Source organism: Zonotrichia albicollis, chromosome 18, assembly GCF_047830755.1.
Source record: "Zonotrichia albicollis isolate bZonAlb1 chromosome 18, bZonAlb1.hap1, whole genome shotgun sequence".
Lineage (NCBI taxonomy): Eukaryota > Metazoa > Chordata > Aves > Passeriformes > Passerellidae > Zonotrichia > Zonotrichia albicollis.
In genome coordinates this window covers 1855960-1874629 of record NC_133836.1, presented here as the reverse complement: position 1 = coordinate 1874629, position 18670 = coordinate 1855960, and the positions used below count along the sequence as shown (strand labels likewise).

General features: G+C 52.0%; 1 protein-coding gene across 23 annotated transcripts in view; it reads right to left on the bottom strand.

Annotated features, from left to right (window-relative positions):
* The window catches only part of NCOR2 (nuclear receptor corepressor 2), a 226408-nt gene that overhangs the window by 80278 nt on the left and 127460 nt on the right, over window positions 1-18670 (bottom strand). For 21 of the 23 annotated variants that reach the window (XM_074554206.1, XM_074554221.1, XM_074554222.1 and 18 more), the window contains exons 7-9: window positions 18059-18115; window positions 13413-13465; window positions 4558-4624 (exon numbers count right to left, since the gene is read on the bottom strand). In XM_074554206.1, coding sequence (XP_074410307.1) covers window positions 4558-4624; window positions 13413-13465; window positions 18059-18115 — 177 coding nt within the window. Of the gene's footprint in view, window positions 1-4557; window positions 4625-13412; window positions 13466-13564; window positions 13784-18058; window positions 18116-18350; window positions 18471-18670 lie in introns of those variants that run through there. The other 2 variants (XM_074554223.1, XM_074554224.1) reach the window with 2 other exon arrangements.

The window sequence follows — 18670 nt, the reverse complement described above, 5'->3', positions numbered from 1 at the left end:
ATCTGAGTAGGGTGTGCAGGGCCATAATTTTGGAGCCACCAGTTCACCATGCTGGGGAGAGCTTGCCATGGTGCCCAAGGCCAGGCACCCCTTCCTACCCACACACACCAGCTCCAGCAGTCACAGCTCTGTGCTGGCAATGATGATGGGACTGGGGCCATGGGGCAGCTCCATGCGAGGGCCTGGCCCCCCAAAATCAAGAGCCAGGCACCCAGGCCCAAAGCCATACAGCATGGTGGCCTGGCTGTATGCCAGTGTATACACACTCAGCTCCTTCACCATCCTAAAAAGCCAAAGTACTTTTCCCGCTGCTGCTCCTCTTTTTTGGCCCATGTGACAGGACAAACACATCCCACAGCAAACCCAGCTCTGCCAAAGCATGGCACTGCAAAGGGTTTCCACACCATGAGCCCCTGGGTGACATGGCACACCCACCAGGTCCAGCACTGCGCTTCTGACTGGTATTTATGGGACAAGCCTGGCAACACTGAGATAAGATTTGCAATGCAAATGAGTCTCCTCCCATTACACCCTAAATCTCCTCTCCCTCCTCCTGCCACACTCTTGCTGGAGAACACCCACGCACAGGGAAGGTCCATGGTGGGAAGATCCCTGTCTGGTCCCTGAGAGCCTCCACAGTGGCAGCAGGGCCCAGCCCTAGCTGACAGCAGCTGGGGGACCAGAGGGGTTTTAGGGTTTCAGTTTGTGTCTGACAAATGCCTTCCAAGCCCCAAATCAGGAAGTGAAAGCAGATGTTGCTCTAATGGCAAACCCCAGGTCACTCCTGACCCTGACGCTGCTTTCCAGAATGGGTGGCTCAGCACCGGCACACTCAGCACTACAGCAGAGACACAGGGAATCCAGATTTCTAAGAAATAAACTCATCTCTTGCCACCACTGCCCTATGACCAGAAGTCTGAGGCTGCAGGATTTCCCAGACGCACTTTGCTCTCATCCCGTTTGCTCTTGGCCACAAAGAAAAATTAGGAGAGGTAAAAAAAAACCCAAACCAAGGGAAATGCACAGCAATCTGCAGCCCATGTCACACCAATCCTGGCACATGGGTTTTGTTTGTCCATCCAGGGTCTGGCAATAATCCAAGAACAGCAACACATCTTTGATCTCCTTGGCCTTTTGGAGGCACCTCAACAATAATGTGAGGCAGACAGAGCACCTGAAGCCCGAGAGCTGAGCCAGATTAACACTTTCCCTGCAAATAAATCAATTCTCACTTGCATGCCTGGAGCCAGAGACTGTCCTGCCCTGCATGGATGCACAGGGGGTGCTGGGGTTCCATCAGGAGCTGAAGGAAACAGCCCCGAGATAAAAACAAGGAAGGAGAACAGAAATTGAAATGCCCTGAAAGCCCACATGGGGTATCTCACACTTTGGGCGAGGAGCTACAGGTAACACCAACAGCCTGCGGCAGCTTGGCAGAATCGCAGCTGCTGCTTTTCACCTCTCCCAAAGCAATGCCATCAGCCCCCTGAAAACGAGAGCTCCCACCCTGCCAGGAAATCTGCTACATCCTCCTGCTTTCAGAGCATCACATTTGGGAAGAAGCTAAAAATACCCCATGGAGTTTGTGAAGCTGGTGCCCGGTGCTGCCAGCCCGTGGCACGGCCGGGAGAGAGCCCAGCACGAGGGCTCGGGCTGCTGACAAGCCTTGAGGCTGTCAAAGGTTTGTCATTCCCTGTGGGAACGAGCCAGTGCTGGGCCCCACATTGCCACCACCCCAGCAGAGCCACCTGGCACGGCCCTGGCTGCCTCACAGCCAGCAGGGCGGCTCTTCTTCCTCCTTTTCTTCCACTCCTTGGAACAACTCGACAAAAGCTTTATCCAGAATTCCTCTCCTAAGGAACTGGCATTTGAAGATGGAAAAAGCAACATCAACGTCACGCTGCTGATTCCCCAGCAGCTCACACCCTGGCAGCAGGGCAGCAGTACCAAAGCTTCCCCCTGGCACAGCTCTGCCCTCCAGAGCACGGCTTCACAATGGACTGGCTGAGCATTTCCTGAGCTCCTCACCATGCAAACTTCAGCTGGGCTGGGCTGCAGCATCCCCATCCAGTGCTTTTTGCTCCAGCTGGGACACAGGCTCCCTGCAATATCCTGCATCCTTCAAAAGCCAGGATTCCAAGCATCCTACAGCACTGCAAACTCCTCAGATCATCACAGCTCCACCACCAGGAGAAGCTCCTGGTCAGGCACTTCAGGAGCAGAAGCATCTATTCCTTCTCCGTGCTTCCTCTGAGCAGCTCTAAGCAAGCGTGTCCACTCCTGAGCAACCATCTGTGCTGGCTTTGGGCAGGGGTGCCCCCTCTGCTCCCCTCTCCATCACACCAGTGAGTGACAGCGAGCCCAACCGGACCTGGCAGGGATCTAAAAATGGATGGATAGTAACGCTGCCGTAGCAGCTGAAGGCAGCTCGTGGGCTGTGCCAAGCCCCAGCCCTCCCACAGCTCCAGGGAACAGAGCAGCTCTCTGGAGGGAGGAGGAGAGCGAAGGTGACAGGAGCAACCAGTCCAATCCCTCTGCAAGCCCCGTGGTTTTCCTCCCTTGGCTGATGGAGACCAACCCCTCACAGGCAGAACAGCTCCCTTCACCACTCCCTCTCTGCATCATCCCCCCGATGGCAATTAAATGTTCTCTGCTGTGCTGACCTCCGTGCAGGCAGGAGGGAGCCCTGTGGATCCTCTGGGATGGGGCTCTGGGGGCTGGACCCTGCTCTGACCCTGCTCCAGCCAGCCCCAGGCAGCAACAATACCCCAGAAAGCAAAAGAGCCAGAAAGAAACGCTGGCATGTGGATGGGCTTTGCTAAAAATAGGGTCTGCTACAAAATAGGCAGAAAAATAGCTAAGCATACCCATTTTGCAAACAGAATCAGCAAATGTATTCACTTTGCAAATTCAGCAACCGTATGTTGCCTATTTTGTAGAATAGGCAAAACGCTTCCCTAAACTGAAAAATCCCCTTTCAAGGACACTGAATAAACTGGCTGGCAGAAATTCACCTATTTTGCATGACAGGCGACTTTACTGCAAGTCGTATTTTAGGAACTGTGCTCTTGCAGCCTAATTAAACCTTTTCCCCCAGCTCCTTGATATTCACACACAGCAACTCACTCCAGGCTTAGCACAGCAACCAGCCATTTCCACCAGAAAGCAGTTCCTGGGCACTTCCCTCCTGCTTCCAACAGAACCACGTGGTGCTCTGCAATCTGAATTACAGAATATTATTATATTGCAATATACTGACCCACTTCCCACCATGCAGAATCCTCAGCTGCAGGAGGGGAGGTGCCCAGAGCATCACTGGACTGCTGTGCCACATCCTGATGGAGCTGTAACCCTGCACCCCTTGCCCTGGGAGAAGCTTTATCATGAACAAGTCTAAATGAACACGTATTTGGGCACTAATGGCAGACACAACCATTTCTTGGGAATGCAAGGGCTGTGGCTTTTGGAATACTGGTAGAAAACAGCATGAAAACAGAAAGCATGAGGAAGGAAAAGAATTATTCAAAATAAATTAGAAAATAATGTGATATCTGCCTTAGAAATGTATATATTGGAAGTTACTTTTAAAGGTACAGCCTTCAAATCACATCCCAGGCTTGTTATTTTGAATATTTCCAACAGTTCCTCCCGGTTTTGGCACTTCTGTCAAAACCAGCCCTAAGACACTGAGAAAACCTGCACCATTGCCAATGCAAGACACTAACACTGGCTCTTGAGCTGCCCCAGGACAGAGAACATGAATCAGTATTTACATTTTCCTCCTGAAACGTGAAGCCCTATGAGCTGAATCACCCATCACTGAAAGACTCTGCAAAATCCACCTGCCTGGTGGGAGCCACTGGTTTTCCTGGCATTTCCCCTTCTGTGCTGGCTCTGCCTTCCAGCTCCTGCTGGGAACCACTGCAAGTGTCAGCACGGAAAATGTACAAATTCTGTGAAACCCACTTGAACTTTCTCCTCTGAGAACTGCAGACTTTGCAACAAACACTTTTGAAGCCTCATGACCAGCCCTGCCTTGCCCCTTACCCAACCAGGACCTGTGTCCTTAAAGGTCACTGGAACTCTTGCAGGCAACACTGCCTAGAAACAAACCGGCACAGAGCTTGAGTTTTGTTTTTAAACCACAAATTCCTAGAACATTGCTGTGTGGTCAGCTGGAAGGAGGCAGAGCAGCCTTCAGACCATTTACCCGAAGCAGAGTCAGCTTGTTTCACACCTCTCTTAGGGTTCAATTACTCACAAAGCAGACATTTATGCTGTGAATAGGCTTTCTGAGATCAATGATGGGCTCTGCTGTGATTAAGGCAGCCCCAAGTGTTTGCTCTGTGGGAGGCACTTGCAGAGGGAGGCGCTGCCTGCAGCAGGCTCCGGGACCTCTCCTTCTCGTGTTATTTTAAGCGGGAGAGATTCCACAGTAATATAACAGGCAAAGTACAGAGTAGCAGCACCTCTCTGCTGGAAACCATCCTTTTCTTTCTCACATAATAAATTACGCTCTTTTATACATAGAAAATAAGGTCTGAGGGAATCACTTACCCACTGTTTGCGCGCATGATTTCTCCTCTTAAAGTATAAAATTAACTTTTTCCGCATTGCCTGGTTTCTGTAAAGAGAGAGAAAAAAAAAAAGATGAGATCTGATTAACGAGGCGGCTGAAATACAGAGCCTGGCTTTCCCCACTCCCAAAAGAGTGTGCAGCACAGTTTCCACCTTAACTTGGAATTGCATCAACTTGAGAACAGCAAATGCTCTTATCTCAGACCTGGAGCCAGCTTAGAGAAAGACCAACAAACCTCTGAGACCGGGAACTTCACCCACATCTGTGGGTAATCCAGGACTAACGCTGAGAACTAAATTAATAAAGTCCCACTGCAAACCTTCCCTGTGTTCTCAGCACACACGTGGGCAGACACTCAGCTCTGCATCTATCCATGGGTCAGGCTGGACCTTCACTGATTTCACATTTTCTGCAGAAGCCCAGTGGGTGCCCAAGAGCTGGGGGGCTCGGGCCAAGCTCTGCATGGCGGGCGGTGGCACCCCCGAGCAGAGCCCACCCTGGGCACCCCAGATCAGCAGTGATGGGCATGTCAGAGCTCCCCCAAGGGCTCTGAGGGCCTGATAAGGAGGCAGGATCACAGCAGGGCTTGCAGCACTTATCTCCTGACCTCTTGCTTCCTTGGAGCTGCGCCCGACAGAGCTGCAAACAGCCAGCCAGGAATGTTCAGCCACTTGCAGAATTGGGACCTCAAGGGGGAATCCGGCCACCACAACCCCAACCACCCCAGCGTCTGCCCAAACATCCCCTCACTTTCTTCTTCTTTCTACTTTCTAAAGGCAGCATGAAAGAACTGCTCAAGGAGAAGCAGCACGGGAGCAGAACAGAGCTGAAAAGGCTGCAGGAGCTCCCAGAGGCAGCGTGAGCCCCAGAGCTGAGCTCTTGTGGCTGCTCCTGTTGCTAATATTCACAGCAATAAAATCTCCAGGTAAAAGGTAGAGACCAGGGGCAGAGGAGTTTCCTTAAGTCTTCTATCCCGATTAAAGGCAGAGCTGCAGTGTGTAATTACTGATCAGGAGCTTAGCAGTCTCATGTAGGCATGTTCTGTGGGATTTAGCTGAATGAAGAGACACCCTTGCTGCTTCCTCATTCCCCCCCTGTGTGGCTAGCAGGAAGGGAAAACCCATCATCCTGCCCTTGGAAATCCCTCAGCATAATGAGCAGCAAACAGGATTGCTTGGGAAGGGGCAGAGGGCCCAGCTCTCTCAGAGAGAACTGGGGGCAGTCCTGGCAAAGTTTAGGGATGGAGAACATTGCAGAAAGCATCAACATTTTTCCCTTTTTGAACTCTCTTCTTGCTACACCACTGAACCATGCATGGGCACTCACAGGAATGACAGTGAGCCCACAACAAGGGCTGCCCTGGGAACCACAGCTCCCTGCAGCACTGCTTTGCCAGCCCCAGCTCCCCACACGCTCCTGCATCCCTTCACATCACACACTGTGAGCTTTCCCCCATGGCCCCAGCACCGTGTGGTGCCTCAGAGGGCAGCAAACCCTCCCACAGAGACCCAGCCAGACACCTTTCCTTCCAAGGTTCAGCTCTTTGCAGGGTCACTGTGCCCAACAAAGACATTCCTGTTGTTTGTTTATCCCTGATTCTAATGGAAGCTCCAACAAGGAAACCTTTGGGGTGGTGCTAATGATGCTCATGTGTGAGATGGGTCCTGGATTGTCCCTTGGGGCCAGCCCAGCTCAGTCAGGCCCTGCCCTCCCCATGTCACCGGGGTGACATCAGGAGCATCCTGGGGTTCTGACACCCTGCTGCTGCTGCTGGATGTGCTGCACAAGTTCTTAGAAAACAGGAGAGCAAATGCAGAAATCAGCAGCTCTTACGCAGCTGATGGGTTGCCTTGAGTTGTGCATCATGGCTGACCTTGAAAGTGCGAACACAGGCAAAGCCTTGATGGCTCTGCAGCTGCAAAAATCAGAAATGCCTTGAAAGCCAGGGTATGTTTACCACCACCAAGGCTGAAGTAATCAAAGAGTGAAAGGATTACAACAACAACAAACCCCCTCATGCCCTGAATGTTTTTGCCACTTTATCTTTTTGTTTTGTTTTGTTTTTGCATAAGGTCAACCTTTCAAAGGTTAATACAATCTTGGTAAATATAAATAGGCTTCACAGTTTATCTTGCTACATGTACCGCTGTTACTTAGAAACCGTTTGCAGCGAGGTTAATTCGGGCCATGTGTCTCCCAAGCACACGCTGTGCTCCCTGGGCAAATCAGCCAGCCCAGCACAACTGCTGTGCACAGGAGAGGAAGGTGAGGGCTGTCTGCTGGGAGCTGGGCACTGAAACAACCACTGAGGAGAGGCACATGGCAAGGGCTGCTCGTGCAAGGTGCCAGCCTTCCTCCCTTCTCCTCCTCCCCTGCCTGAGCCCTGCGGTTTGCTGGGGAAGCACCAAGGATGGAGACCTGAACTGCACAGGGGTGAAGGAATCAGGCAGCTCCCAGGCAGGAGGAATGGTGCTCCTTAGATAAAGCAACAGTGACTCTTGTGGGCAGTTGAAAGTATTGCTGGGCTGGCCTGTCACACCACACCGGGTGGGGAGGCTGTGTGAGCTCCCTGCTTACCCTCAGCAGTGTCCCTAGGACTGGGCAGGCTGGGATGGACACAGAGCACTCCAGCTTCTGGTGAGCTGGTGTTCAAAGGCTGCCAGATGGCACATCCCCATCCTTGTGCTCAACAATTCATCTGTGGATGGAGCCCATCTCCATCCCTGACTTCCCTGTGCTGCAGAGCTCATCTTCTTCCCCCTGCCCCACTGCCTGGTGAGCTCACAGAGCAGCACAGCTCTCAGAGCCAGCCTCACACTGCTGAGTGAAACCCATCCTTGTGGTCAACTCATCCTTATGGATGGAGCCCATCTCCATCTCTGACTTCCCTGTGCTGCAGAGCTCATCCTCTTCCCCCTGCCCCACAGGAGCACAGCTCTCAGAGCCAGCCCCACACTGCTGAGTGAAACCCAGGTCCCACTGCCAGCACAGCCAAGCCAGCCCTGTGGCAGACAGCTGCTTCCACCTTCCCTGCCTTGGCCCAAGGTTGCTTTTGTTTCATGTCTTTCACAATGGAGCCAGTCAAGGAGAGAACCTGTAGCTCTGACTTTTGAGCCACTTGGCCCAGGTCCACACGGGTCCTTCCTGAGGCTGATGTTGAAAGGATGTGGGTGCACGCCTGCGTGTCAGGGCTGCTGTGTGCCCGTGTGGGGAGCTGCCAAAGCCCTGGAGAAGCTCCCAAAGGACACAAAGGGCTGATGCACACCTGGCCAAGCCTGGGGAGACCTTCAACCGGTGCGAGACGAGATGAAAGGAAGTTTGCTATTCGAGCAAAGCTAATCAGGGGTATTTAATTACACAGGAACGTCTTTCATCAGCCAGAGCAAACAAAGTAGCCAGACCAAACTCAAAGAGTGATGGGAAGGAGGCAGCGAGCAGCTGGCAAAGCCATTGTACAGCGAGATGGATCACACAGGCAAGGGTAGGAAACTGAGGAAGCTCCAGCCAAACAAAGCACAGGGAGATGAGAGATCTGCAAATCAGGAGACCTGAGGAGCACAGCAACAACGCTCTGAGGTGAAACCAGCCCAGAGGCAATGGAGACCCAGAGAGCTCTGAAACCAGCCCAGAGGCAATGGAGACCCAAAGAGCTCTGAAACCAGCCCAGAGGCAATGGAGACCCAGAGAGCTCTGAAACCAGCCCAGAGGCAAGGGAGACCCAAAGAGCTCTGAAACCAGCCCAGAGGCAATGGAGACCCAGAGAGCTCTGAAACCAGCCCAGAGGCAATGGAGACCCCAAAGAGCTCTGTCCTCCCCTCTGCTCCTGTGCAGGGCTGTGCCAGGATCCCCAGCTGCAGCTCAGGGCAGCCACAGGAGCCCCACAGCGAGGGCAGGAGCAGCTCACCCTGCTCACAGGTCACTGCACTCATTCCCTGCTCGCTCTGAAATGGCTGCAGCACACAGCTCCAGCTGCTAACACACTGTAACCCACTAACCCCAAGGCAGGGCACGCTTCTGGAGAGCCAGCTGTTCAGAGCAGCTCCTTGCAATATTTAGAAACACTTTCTGGGGAAGGAAAGCAAAGCAGATCTTTAGTTATTTACCCCAGAGCCCTTGGGCACTGGGATGGATAAACCCTCAGCACCATCAGTGCCTCTGAAGGGGCAGAGGTCTGTAACTCTGGATGTACCAGGAGGCTGCTGGTGCCCAGAAACACCCCGGCCATGTCCTGAAGCCCAAACTGACAACACAAGCCCAAGTGCTGCAAGTTACTCCCCCTCCAAACCAGAACTGGCTTTTTACTGGCAAGAGGAAAAAGCAGAAGGTAGCAGTGTGTGTCTCCATCATTTAGTAATTCATCACCAGGTAATCTGCTGCCTTGGTGCATGCCAATAGAGAATAAAAGAGATGAGAAACCTTGAATGGGATGAGCAGGGAGCTGCTAGGTGAATTTCTAATGAGGAAAATGTCTACAAGCACTAATAAAAAGACCTGAAAGAGAATGCATTAGTAATGACAGGGTTTGAAAGAACATTTGTGTTACATGTCAGGCTTCAACTGTGAATTTAGAGGCAATCCAGTGCTACTAAATCCCCTAAACAGCAAGTAATGAAAAGATGACTTAAATTTCCCAATGTGAAAAGTGATTTGGAAAGCCACAGTTTGAGATCTTCAGAAGACAGCTGTTCTGCTCTTTTGGGGGGGCACTTCGAAAACAAAAAGAGATTCAGAAGCCCTGAAACCTCTGTGAAAATCCTGGCTTCAGATTTTGATTCTGCAGAGGCAGATTTCCTGCCCTCTCCCCAAGAAGCTCTCAGCTGCAGACTGGAACCCAGATGTGCAAATATTAACAGTGCACCCAGCTCTGCTGCTGCTGGATCTAGGCATGCGAGAAAACCCAAACCACACTGAGCTCTCCTTCTGTTTTAACTGTACATCCAGAGAGGTTCTCCCTAAGCATCTTGAGGGGACACAATCTGATTTCCCCCCAAGATTCCTGAATTTCAGTGTAAAGCAAGGAGAAGCTCTTGAAGGGGAGGCTTAAAGCAAACCCTGTGAACAGCACCCTGCATACACTTACCCTGGGCTATTCCCTTTGCTTTCTGTCTGCTTTTTCAAGGCTCAGGGAAGCTCACATTTTGCTTTCAGACACAAGTCTCACAGAATGTGACTGCAGGATGACTGCTTTGGGAAGGGGGAGGAGAGCCCTGCCGGGTGCTTTCATGGCTGACCGAGCAGGAATCTCCTGCCTAGAGACCAAGGCCCCCTTGGAGAACATCTCTTCAGACAGACAGCAGGTAATTGATCCTGCTCATGTGAACAACATCTTGTCATTTCTCAAACACTCGGAGGAAAGAAGGTTAATATCTTTGGAGCCTGAGCCTGGGGAATGCGCAGAGTCACTACAGTGGCAGGGTGGGAAGGGCAGCTCTCATCCTTGTACAAACAGCTGGCAAAGCCCTGAAATAAAGACCCTGACCAGAGGCATGGTGCTTCACTGGTGCACCAGCATATTCTGCATTTGTTGTATTTCATCAAGATGTAGAAAAAGGCTCTTTTGTAGCCTTCTCAACTGATGCAGAATCACTTGAGTGGTTTCCAGCTGTGCTCAGGGCTGTGATGCATCTTGGATAAACTTTTCAGTCTGCTGCAAAGCCAAAAAACTCTCACCTTGACAAACCAGCCACGGGGGCAAAGCTCACCCCATCCCTATGAAATGAGGGCACTAAATGCCACCTTGCCCTCCTCTTTTCTTGATGAGGAAATGGCAGAGCCCTTTTCTCCAACAACACAGGAATTTCAAACAGAAAGGACACGGTCCCATCAAAGGTAGGTCAAGGCTTTGGAACAAACCACTCAAGGGTGCCTTGGATCCCACAGCAGATGTAGCATACAAAATTAACCATGTTTGCTCGAAGCCTGCACTCACAGGTGAACCAAAGGGACCGTGCAGGCGAGGAGCAGAGCACAGCCAGGCAGCTAAATAGGACTTAAAAGCTTTTGAAGCTGCAAACACTGGAATGAACTGGGGCATGAAATTAATTTTAACTGTACTGAATAGGAGACAGGCCATAAAACTCCATGAATATAAGAGACCGGTAACATTTCAGTGAGAGGAGAAATTCTCCCGGTAAGTCCCCAGCCAGCTCTATTAGCATACGTGACTCATCCCAGCTGAAAAGCAAAGCAAACAAGAAGAGAGAATTAAATGAGTGTTGCAAGGCACAGAGTATAGCTGTGGAGAAATCGAGGAATCCTGGCTTTCTGATATTCAAATGCCTTCCCACTGACACTTGCAAACATTCAACTGAGAATAAAAAATTCACACTAAGAAGCGTTTAAAAACAAAGCAAAAAAAAAAAAAAAGCTATAAAAGGTATTTGTGACAATAGCAGCCTGGCCATCTTGTGCCCATGGGGCTCCAAAGCAGCTTCACATGGGGTCAGTTCAACACAGCCAGGATGCAGCGAGGATTTGTGGACAGAATCACAACCCAAATGATTTTCCAGCAATCTGCCAAAAGGTTTTTTCATCATGGTTAAATCTGCATAGGGTGAAGCTGTTCTGGAGAATCTGCATCCAATTACACCTTGGCAGAATATAACCTGCGGTGTCCTGGCAGCTGTCCTGATGTTCTAATGCATCTGGCTGGTATCTCCCAGCACCCTGAGGATTTACTCCATCCTCTATGGAAACAGCCACCTCCAGGCAATGGAGCAGAAGCTGCTCTTCTGGAGCAGAAAGGCACAAACATATTAAGAACAAGGAAAAGACAAAAAATATCTTCAAATTCAGCTTGTGGAAAAATTGTAGATCAGATGTGAACCTCCAAGCGTAACTCAGTCAAAACAGAGGAGTCCGATATCTTTTGCTCTTGGTCTAAGGACCCTGAATCATTTGTTTGGAAGAATCACCAAAATCTTCATTTCCTATCTGCCTCCGAAACATCAAAATATCCTTTAAGGTGCAGCACAGACAGGGAGATGGGAGAAAAGACACACCAATTTCTCTGCATGTCCACCAACAAGTAGCCAAGTGCAGACCAGACCCAGGGACCTCCAAGACAGACCCGTGGCCAAAACCAGCCAACATCTGGAGCCCAGATTGCTCAGGGGCCTTTCACTGACCCAGATCTGTAGCTGTGCTGGGCTGGCATCAATAACCAGCTGAAGGCAGCTAATTGCCAGGTTTCTGGAAGGAGGAGACGGAGGCTTTTCATTAAAATGTGCGGTTTCCTTCCCGTATTTTTGCAGCATTAATCACAGCGAACATTAACCCCAAGCCTGCCTGCTCCAACCTCTCCTTGGGCTGTCCCTGCCACAGCTACAGCCACGTGGGGACTGTCACTGTGTGGGGTGGGGACAACCCTGCAGGGGCAGGGATGGAAGGGAACACCTGCCCTGCTGGATTGATGGGGCTTCACCTCTCACCACAGTTTCACTCCTGACCTGTGCAATCAGTTCCCTCTTGTTTGTGCCTGTCTTTCAGGCAGCAACCCAGGACAGGAAATGGTTTAAATCACAGGAAAATGTGATCACAAACCCACAAATACTGGCAGGGGAGTGGAGAGTGGGTGAAGTATCTGAATCTACTTTTAACTCGTTTTTTGAAGGACAACACTAGGGATCAGCCTGAAGCTGCCACCGTCAGCACCTGCACTGGGATGGCCGTGGGGCCCCTCAAGGTGTCCCCAAGAGCTGGTGAGTCCCAAAGCCCATCAGAGCTGGGGGGGAGCATGACCAGCAATGCAGAGAGCACATCCTTGGGCCACACAAGATGGTTTATCACTCATCAGCCCCCTGAACTGACAGGGACACCCCAAAGTGACATGGACACTCTATGCCCTGTGGGAACTGAGGAGCTGGGGGTGACTCTGGGCTGGAATGTTCTGCTGGGATGACACAGGAAGCTCTGAGTGGAGCAGGAACAGAGCAGAGCCTGGCAGCAAGCAGTGGGGTCACACCACCAAACCCTCCTCCCTGCAGCCCTTGGGGACAGAGAGCCCCTAAACATTGCCACCTCCTGCCATGCTCCCCTAGAGCAAAGGTACAGGGACTCTTCCCTCATAAACCCCCGGGATCAATTAACATACCGCTGAAAAGCAAGAGATTATTAACTTTTGTTAATAGATTATTAAAGATGATTATCACCAGCTGACCGAGCTGGTACCAAAATAGACTCGCTGCAGGCAGCTCAGAGCAATCATCAGTTCATTCAAGGCAGATAAAAAGTTTCAGATCTGGTTTGACTATTTAAATTTCCAACAATAATCACAATTATCGCTATTCTCATTATCTGTTATAGTTCTTCTATGTTCAGGAAGTCACTGTGGTTATTAAACACATGCTGATGATTAAATCATGTATTGAGGTGATAAGTCAAATTAGATGATTGCTAAGTCTCAGTAAGTATCTTTGAAATAACCAGTTGTTATTAGACATTCAAGAGGTCCTTCATGAAAATCTAATTGTAATTGCAACTTTTCATTTTACCTCATCTTTCTCGCATGCAAACAGACACACACAGGCAGCTGATTTCGTATTTCAGTACGGAAGAAACACAGAAGAAAGCACTTAAGGTAAGTGTTGTCTGGGAAAATATCAAGGACCCCCATCCACCCCACCCTCAGAAAATCAAACAGCACCTTCAGCATCCACCCTCAGCTACAGCCCCTGACAGCTGAGCTCCTGGAGCTGGTTTGTGCTTCGCTCTGACAGGATGCTCACAATTCCTCAGCTGCTTTAACTGGGGTCTGGGAGCAAGCTGGCACCCCTCATGCGCCCCTCTACTGCCCAACCTGACATTTACAACAGCTTCATCGCCACATACTTACATTTTAATGTTCTCATGGTACTGCCTGGTGTCTGAAGGCTGGTTGTATAACGGCTGAAACAAATCAGAGAAACGAAGGCATAAATGGTGCGGTCTGACATTTAGGAACTCAAAGCCACCAGCAGTGGCACCCAGCCCCTCTCCCGGCCGTACTGGAGGCTGCTGGCTGCCGGCAGAGCCCCGCTGCATCCCGGAGCATCCCGGGGGAGGGCGGGCAGCCCGGCTGGGCTCGGATCGGCGCGGCGGGGACGCGCTGTTATTCACCGATTAAAAAACGCACTGCGCCTCGCAACATATGACACGGGGGAGGCGAGGGGAGAGCGGGGCTCGGGGAGCGCGGAGAGACAGTCTGTGAGCTGCGAGTTGTTATGTCTACGCGCTAAAAGCCTGCCTGAGCCCGCCCAGCGAGCCAGGCACGGTTAACTGCGGGCAGGACAAGCGCTTGCTCCTGGGGCTTCCAGCGCTGCCAGCTCCCCCTGCACACCTGAGGACAGCGATGCCCATCTGGCCATCAGAATGTGCTCTCCCCAGGGCTGCTCTGCACCCCACAGCCTCAGTGGGGATATGGCAGGGAGCTCCAGGGGGAGTCAGGAGAGCTGGAGCCATCCCTGGTCACTGCCCCGCTACCTCTGCCTTCCCAGGGATTTATCCTTGGGAAACTGGAGGGTCCCACCTCTGTGAGGGAGAGATACCAGAGACCAGGCTCAATCCCACCCAGCTCAGCACACACTCCAGGGGCTGCCACCGATTGTGTCCACATCAGCAGGCTGACAGGGTGCTCAGGATTAAGCCCTTCAACATTTCTATTTATTGTCTTAAGCTGCTGGGAACATATCCAAGAGTGGGATAACCAAAAGCTTGCCACAGCCCAACCATCACCAGCAACCATCACCTAAAGAGCACAGCTCAGGTCTGACCACAAAAACATCTCCAAGTACTGAAGCAGTTCATCCACAAACCTTCCCCAAACCACCTGTGAGCATCTCATATCTGTCACCAGCACAGGCAGAGGCACATGTGATGGCCTGGCTGAAGGCAGCACCCTGACCATGGATACACACACCAGCTCACTCTCCTCCTGTGGTTGATGGGGCTGAGGCTGTGCTCTGGGTCTACCCAATTTCACCCCAGATTAAACACAGGAAAAGAGCAAAACATGTGCTGAGCATCTGCTCAACCAGGTGAGCAGCACTGGAGGCGACAGGACGCGTAAACAAAGATGGGTCCTTTTCCCCTCCAGTCTGAAGAAGGTGTTACTCCCACATCCTCTGTGCTATCTCCCTATCACCATCACAGGTGCTTGGCACAGAAGCTTGTTTTTCCACACAGCCTGTTTCTACTTCTCTGTAAAACACAGATTCTGCTTCACCACTCTGCTGCCACACAGGACAGCCGCATCAATCCACACAGAACAGAGACTGGGTGTAGCTCTCCCTGCTCCATCACTGCAGCACCAGCAGGTCATCAGCTTCTCTTTCTGGCTGTCCTTGGACGTGTCCCTCTCCTCTGTGAAAGCACACGTAATCCTGGGCAGCAGGGGCAGGCAGAGGCACGTAATCCCCAGGCAGACAGGCACAGGGCATGAACCCCTGTGTTCCAGGAGCGCTGACAGCCATCCATGCACCCATCACCCGGCTGCAAGCCTGCCAGGAGACACTGCAGGGACACCTGAACACCGTGAGCTGGCAGAGCCAGGGCAGATGAGAGGGACGAGCAGATCCTCGTGAAGATGGCATTCTCAGTGGTATGCCTTCCCCAGGGGTGCTTCCATCAGGAATCCTCTCAGATCTGCTGGTGTGACTCCAGGCTCAGAGCTGGCTGTGCACTTCATGCTTGGAAAGCTCAGAGGAACACAGACATCCGTCTCATCACGTAGCTCCAGAGGCAGGTCTGCACCACAGGCAGGAGGAACGGCCACAGCTCCAGAGCATCACATCCTCAGTCACCCTGGAAAGCTGGCAGGCCTTGACCAGCGACTGTGTTCTGGAGGAGGACTGCAGGAACTGGAAATACTGAGGAATGATCATCTCCCTTCCCTCCTTGCTCATAAATATCAAAGCAAAGAAGCTTCCATGTTGCAGGTCACACAGACCTTCCTCCTGGGAGAAGCAGTGCAATTAACATTTTGGTTTGGGCCTGGGTTGGAAAATGCTCACGTCCACAAGGACATTACAGATGCCCTGATGCCAACCAGATGACCAAGTGATTCCTCTCAACTACAACCTATAAATGATATGAACACTTAAGAGTCTTAGCTAGAAAACTTAAGTGTTAGCAGACAAGAACACATCATTTTAAAAGAAATGCCCAAACACTCGGAAATATGAAATTCTGGGACCAGAACCCAAGATCCACATGACACCAGCACCTCAAAGAGATTTCTATCTGCACAACAGCCTCAGCAGTGGAGCAAGCCCAGGAGACAAGTTCTACTTACCCATAGAGAATGTACAGACTAAATACTTAAAGAAACTTTATTCTCAGCAGGGCAGGGACTGAGAAACAGCATCTTCCCTCAGAGCCACCAACAACTCCCAATTCCACCTTTCTCAGTAAGTAAGCAGAAGTACAGCTCACAGGTCAGATAGGTAAGGTCATGTTCAAAACATACCCAGTGTTTCTCCAGGGTTAGAAACATGTAATACATTTCTCTGGAGAATGACATTTTAGAAAAACATAATTGCAATGCAAAGCTATTACTGGAAAAGCCTTGTATTTACTGAAAGCTCTTAGAAATAAACCAGAAAGGTCTCAATTGCTTTCTGGGGACTGCAGGGTTCAGATTATACATCTCAAAACCATTTCTCCTGGGGAAAACGTGGACATTTTTTAAATGGTACCACTACACTGCAGGGGTGACACGAGCATAGCCCTGGTTTACTGAGTCACAACCTCCTCCTGACCCAGAGGGGAACACCAGCTGCCCAGGACCCAAACTGCATCCCTGCTTCCCAGAAACCCTCGGCCTCCTGCTCCTGTCTGCCAGCACAGCAGTACTGGTGCCATGAGTGACCAATTCCCAGCACAACCTCCCACCCCACCCCATGAGCTCCAGCCTGCTGCTCCTTCCTGAGCCAGCGTGCATCCAACACCAGCACTGCTCCAAAGGCACCCAGCAGAGCCCTCTGAACAGCCAGGAACAGCACATCCCACAGAGCTGACAGCAACACACAGCCCGGCTGGTGACAGCCACACCTCTCCCTGCACAGACTGGACTGGCACCAGGATGCCCAACCTCCCTGCAGGAGACCCGTGGGCTGGGGCAGCTCCAAGGCTGGAGCATGTGGTGTGTGACATGGTGGGGCAGGCATGAGCATCAGGCACAGCGTGCTCCTCTTCCTGGAGCTGCTTCCTTTCCAGCTCAGAAGGAGCTGTGACCATTCATCTTGTCTCTCATAGGCTGCTGGGCCATAGGAAGTGCCCTTCCCATGGCAGATGGAGCAGACAGTCTGCAGGATGCCCAGCTGGCTTCTCTCAGTGAGGTTTCCCCTTTTCCCCTGCCCTCCAATGAGCAAGGCACAGACACAGAGGAAAGGTTTGCACTGGGCTCTGTTACAGCCCCCACCGTGCAGTGTCAACAGCTAGGGAGAAAACATCAACAAAATGAAAAAAGGAAAAACAGAGTGAAAAAAAACAAGCAAAGAAAGGAGGAGGAAGGAAAGGAAATGCAACATCTTTCGGATGAGGAAGCACCAACCCTGGGCACTGCCAATCTTCAGAGCAGAAAGAGCAAAGGGTTTGACCCTGGTGACTCAGAGGAATAATAACGAGTGTTACCTCCTCAAGGAGGAAGTGGGCTTTGTCACGTGTGACCTCTCCCTTCTGCACAGGGGAAGACAGCAATTAGTGCCACCCCCACAAGGCAAGTGCAAATTACAGCTGTGGAAGCCTGAACTGCCTGCTCCCATCTCCTGCAGACTCCATCCACTGCATCCCACGGCTGGTGCAGAGCAGGGATTGTCTGTCAGGCTGGCTCTGATCCTTCCAGCAGCATCACTGCCAGTGCACCTTTCTCCAGGACTCAGCTCCAGGGGCTGTTTCCAGCTGCCCCTCCAGCAGTCAGTCCTTTGACTACAGATGGATTTTGCCAGATGAAGGAGAAGCCCCAGACTGACAATCTGTCCTAAGTTGTTTTCTCAGCTTCCCCGTGCATGAGGGAGAGTGGAATAGGAAGTGTGCAAGTGCTGATACCTGCAGGTTGTGGCAGCTCACAGAGCACCCTTCAGCATCCTCCTCCATTGTCAGTGGGTGGGACAGAGCAGAGTCCAAGCACCCAGCCCTCCCCACAGCACTGAGGCTGGCTGAGAGGCAGCAGCTGAGCAGGCAGCAGCCCCACAGGGCTGGTGCTGTGCAGAGAAGCCTCAGCATCCCCAGTGCAGGCAGAATGTGCCAGAGCCCCTTCCACCCCCCAGCTCCACTGCAGCGCGGGAGGAGGGAGCCAAAGGGTTAAACCTCAGCGAGGAGGGCTCTGTGTGTGTGTCTGCCTGCGTTTCAGTACTCATTTCAGTCACTTCGCTTCCTGCTTTGGTGCGGTGCCAGCCAGAGGTCCGGGCCAGCAGCGCATTTCCCTGGGACAGACACACGGACAGCCACAGGGACACAGGGACAGCCACACAGGACCGCTCCCCCAGCACGGGCAACACTCACCAGCTCCACCTGCGGACCCAGCCCTTCCAGGATCCGGTGGGCAGCCTCCGCCTTCTTCTGCAGGGAGGAAAGGGGACAGGAAGAAAAAAGTTACTTGTGCCATCGGTTACGAGTCGCGGCTCTCTGCTCAAACCACTCCTGAAACCTCCACGGAGCCGGCACAAATCCCATCCCTGCCTGAGAGAAAAGGTTCATCTCAGCCTCCGGACCGGCACTCGGCTTATCACGGCTCTAAATCATCCGAGCCGTGCCCAGGAGTGACCCGGGGCCCTGACCCGTCCTGTGCCGGTACCTCTGCGCCGCTGCCCTGCCAGGAGGAGCAGGAGGAGGAGGAAGAGGAGGAGGAGGAGGGCGGGCAGACCGGCACGCACGCAGAGATGCCCTTTCTAGGATTCATCTCTTGACGAGCATGTGATCATTAGAGTTGAGCTGCCCTCGCTTCCCTCCCCTCCCTGCCGCAGAGCAGCCCTTCCCCGTCCCCTCCCGCCCCCGGCCACGCTACCTAGCGCTTATTACAGGCACAAAAACCACCCAGGAACACGTGTCGGGGGCTGCGCAGTGCTTACTAATTAAACAGGCCTGAAAAAAAGACATGGGCTGGCTGTAGCAGCA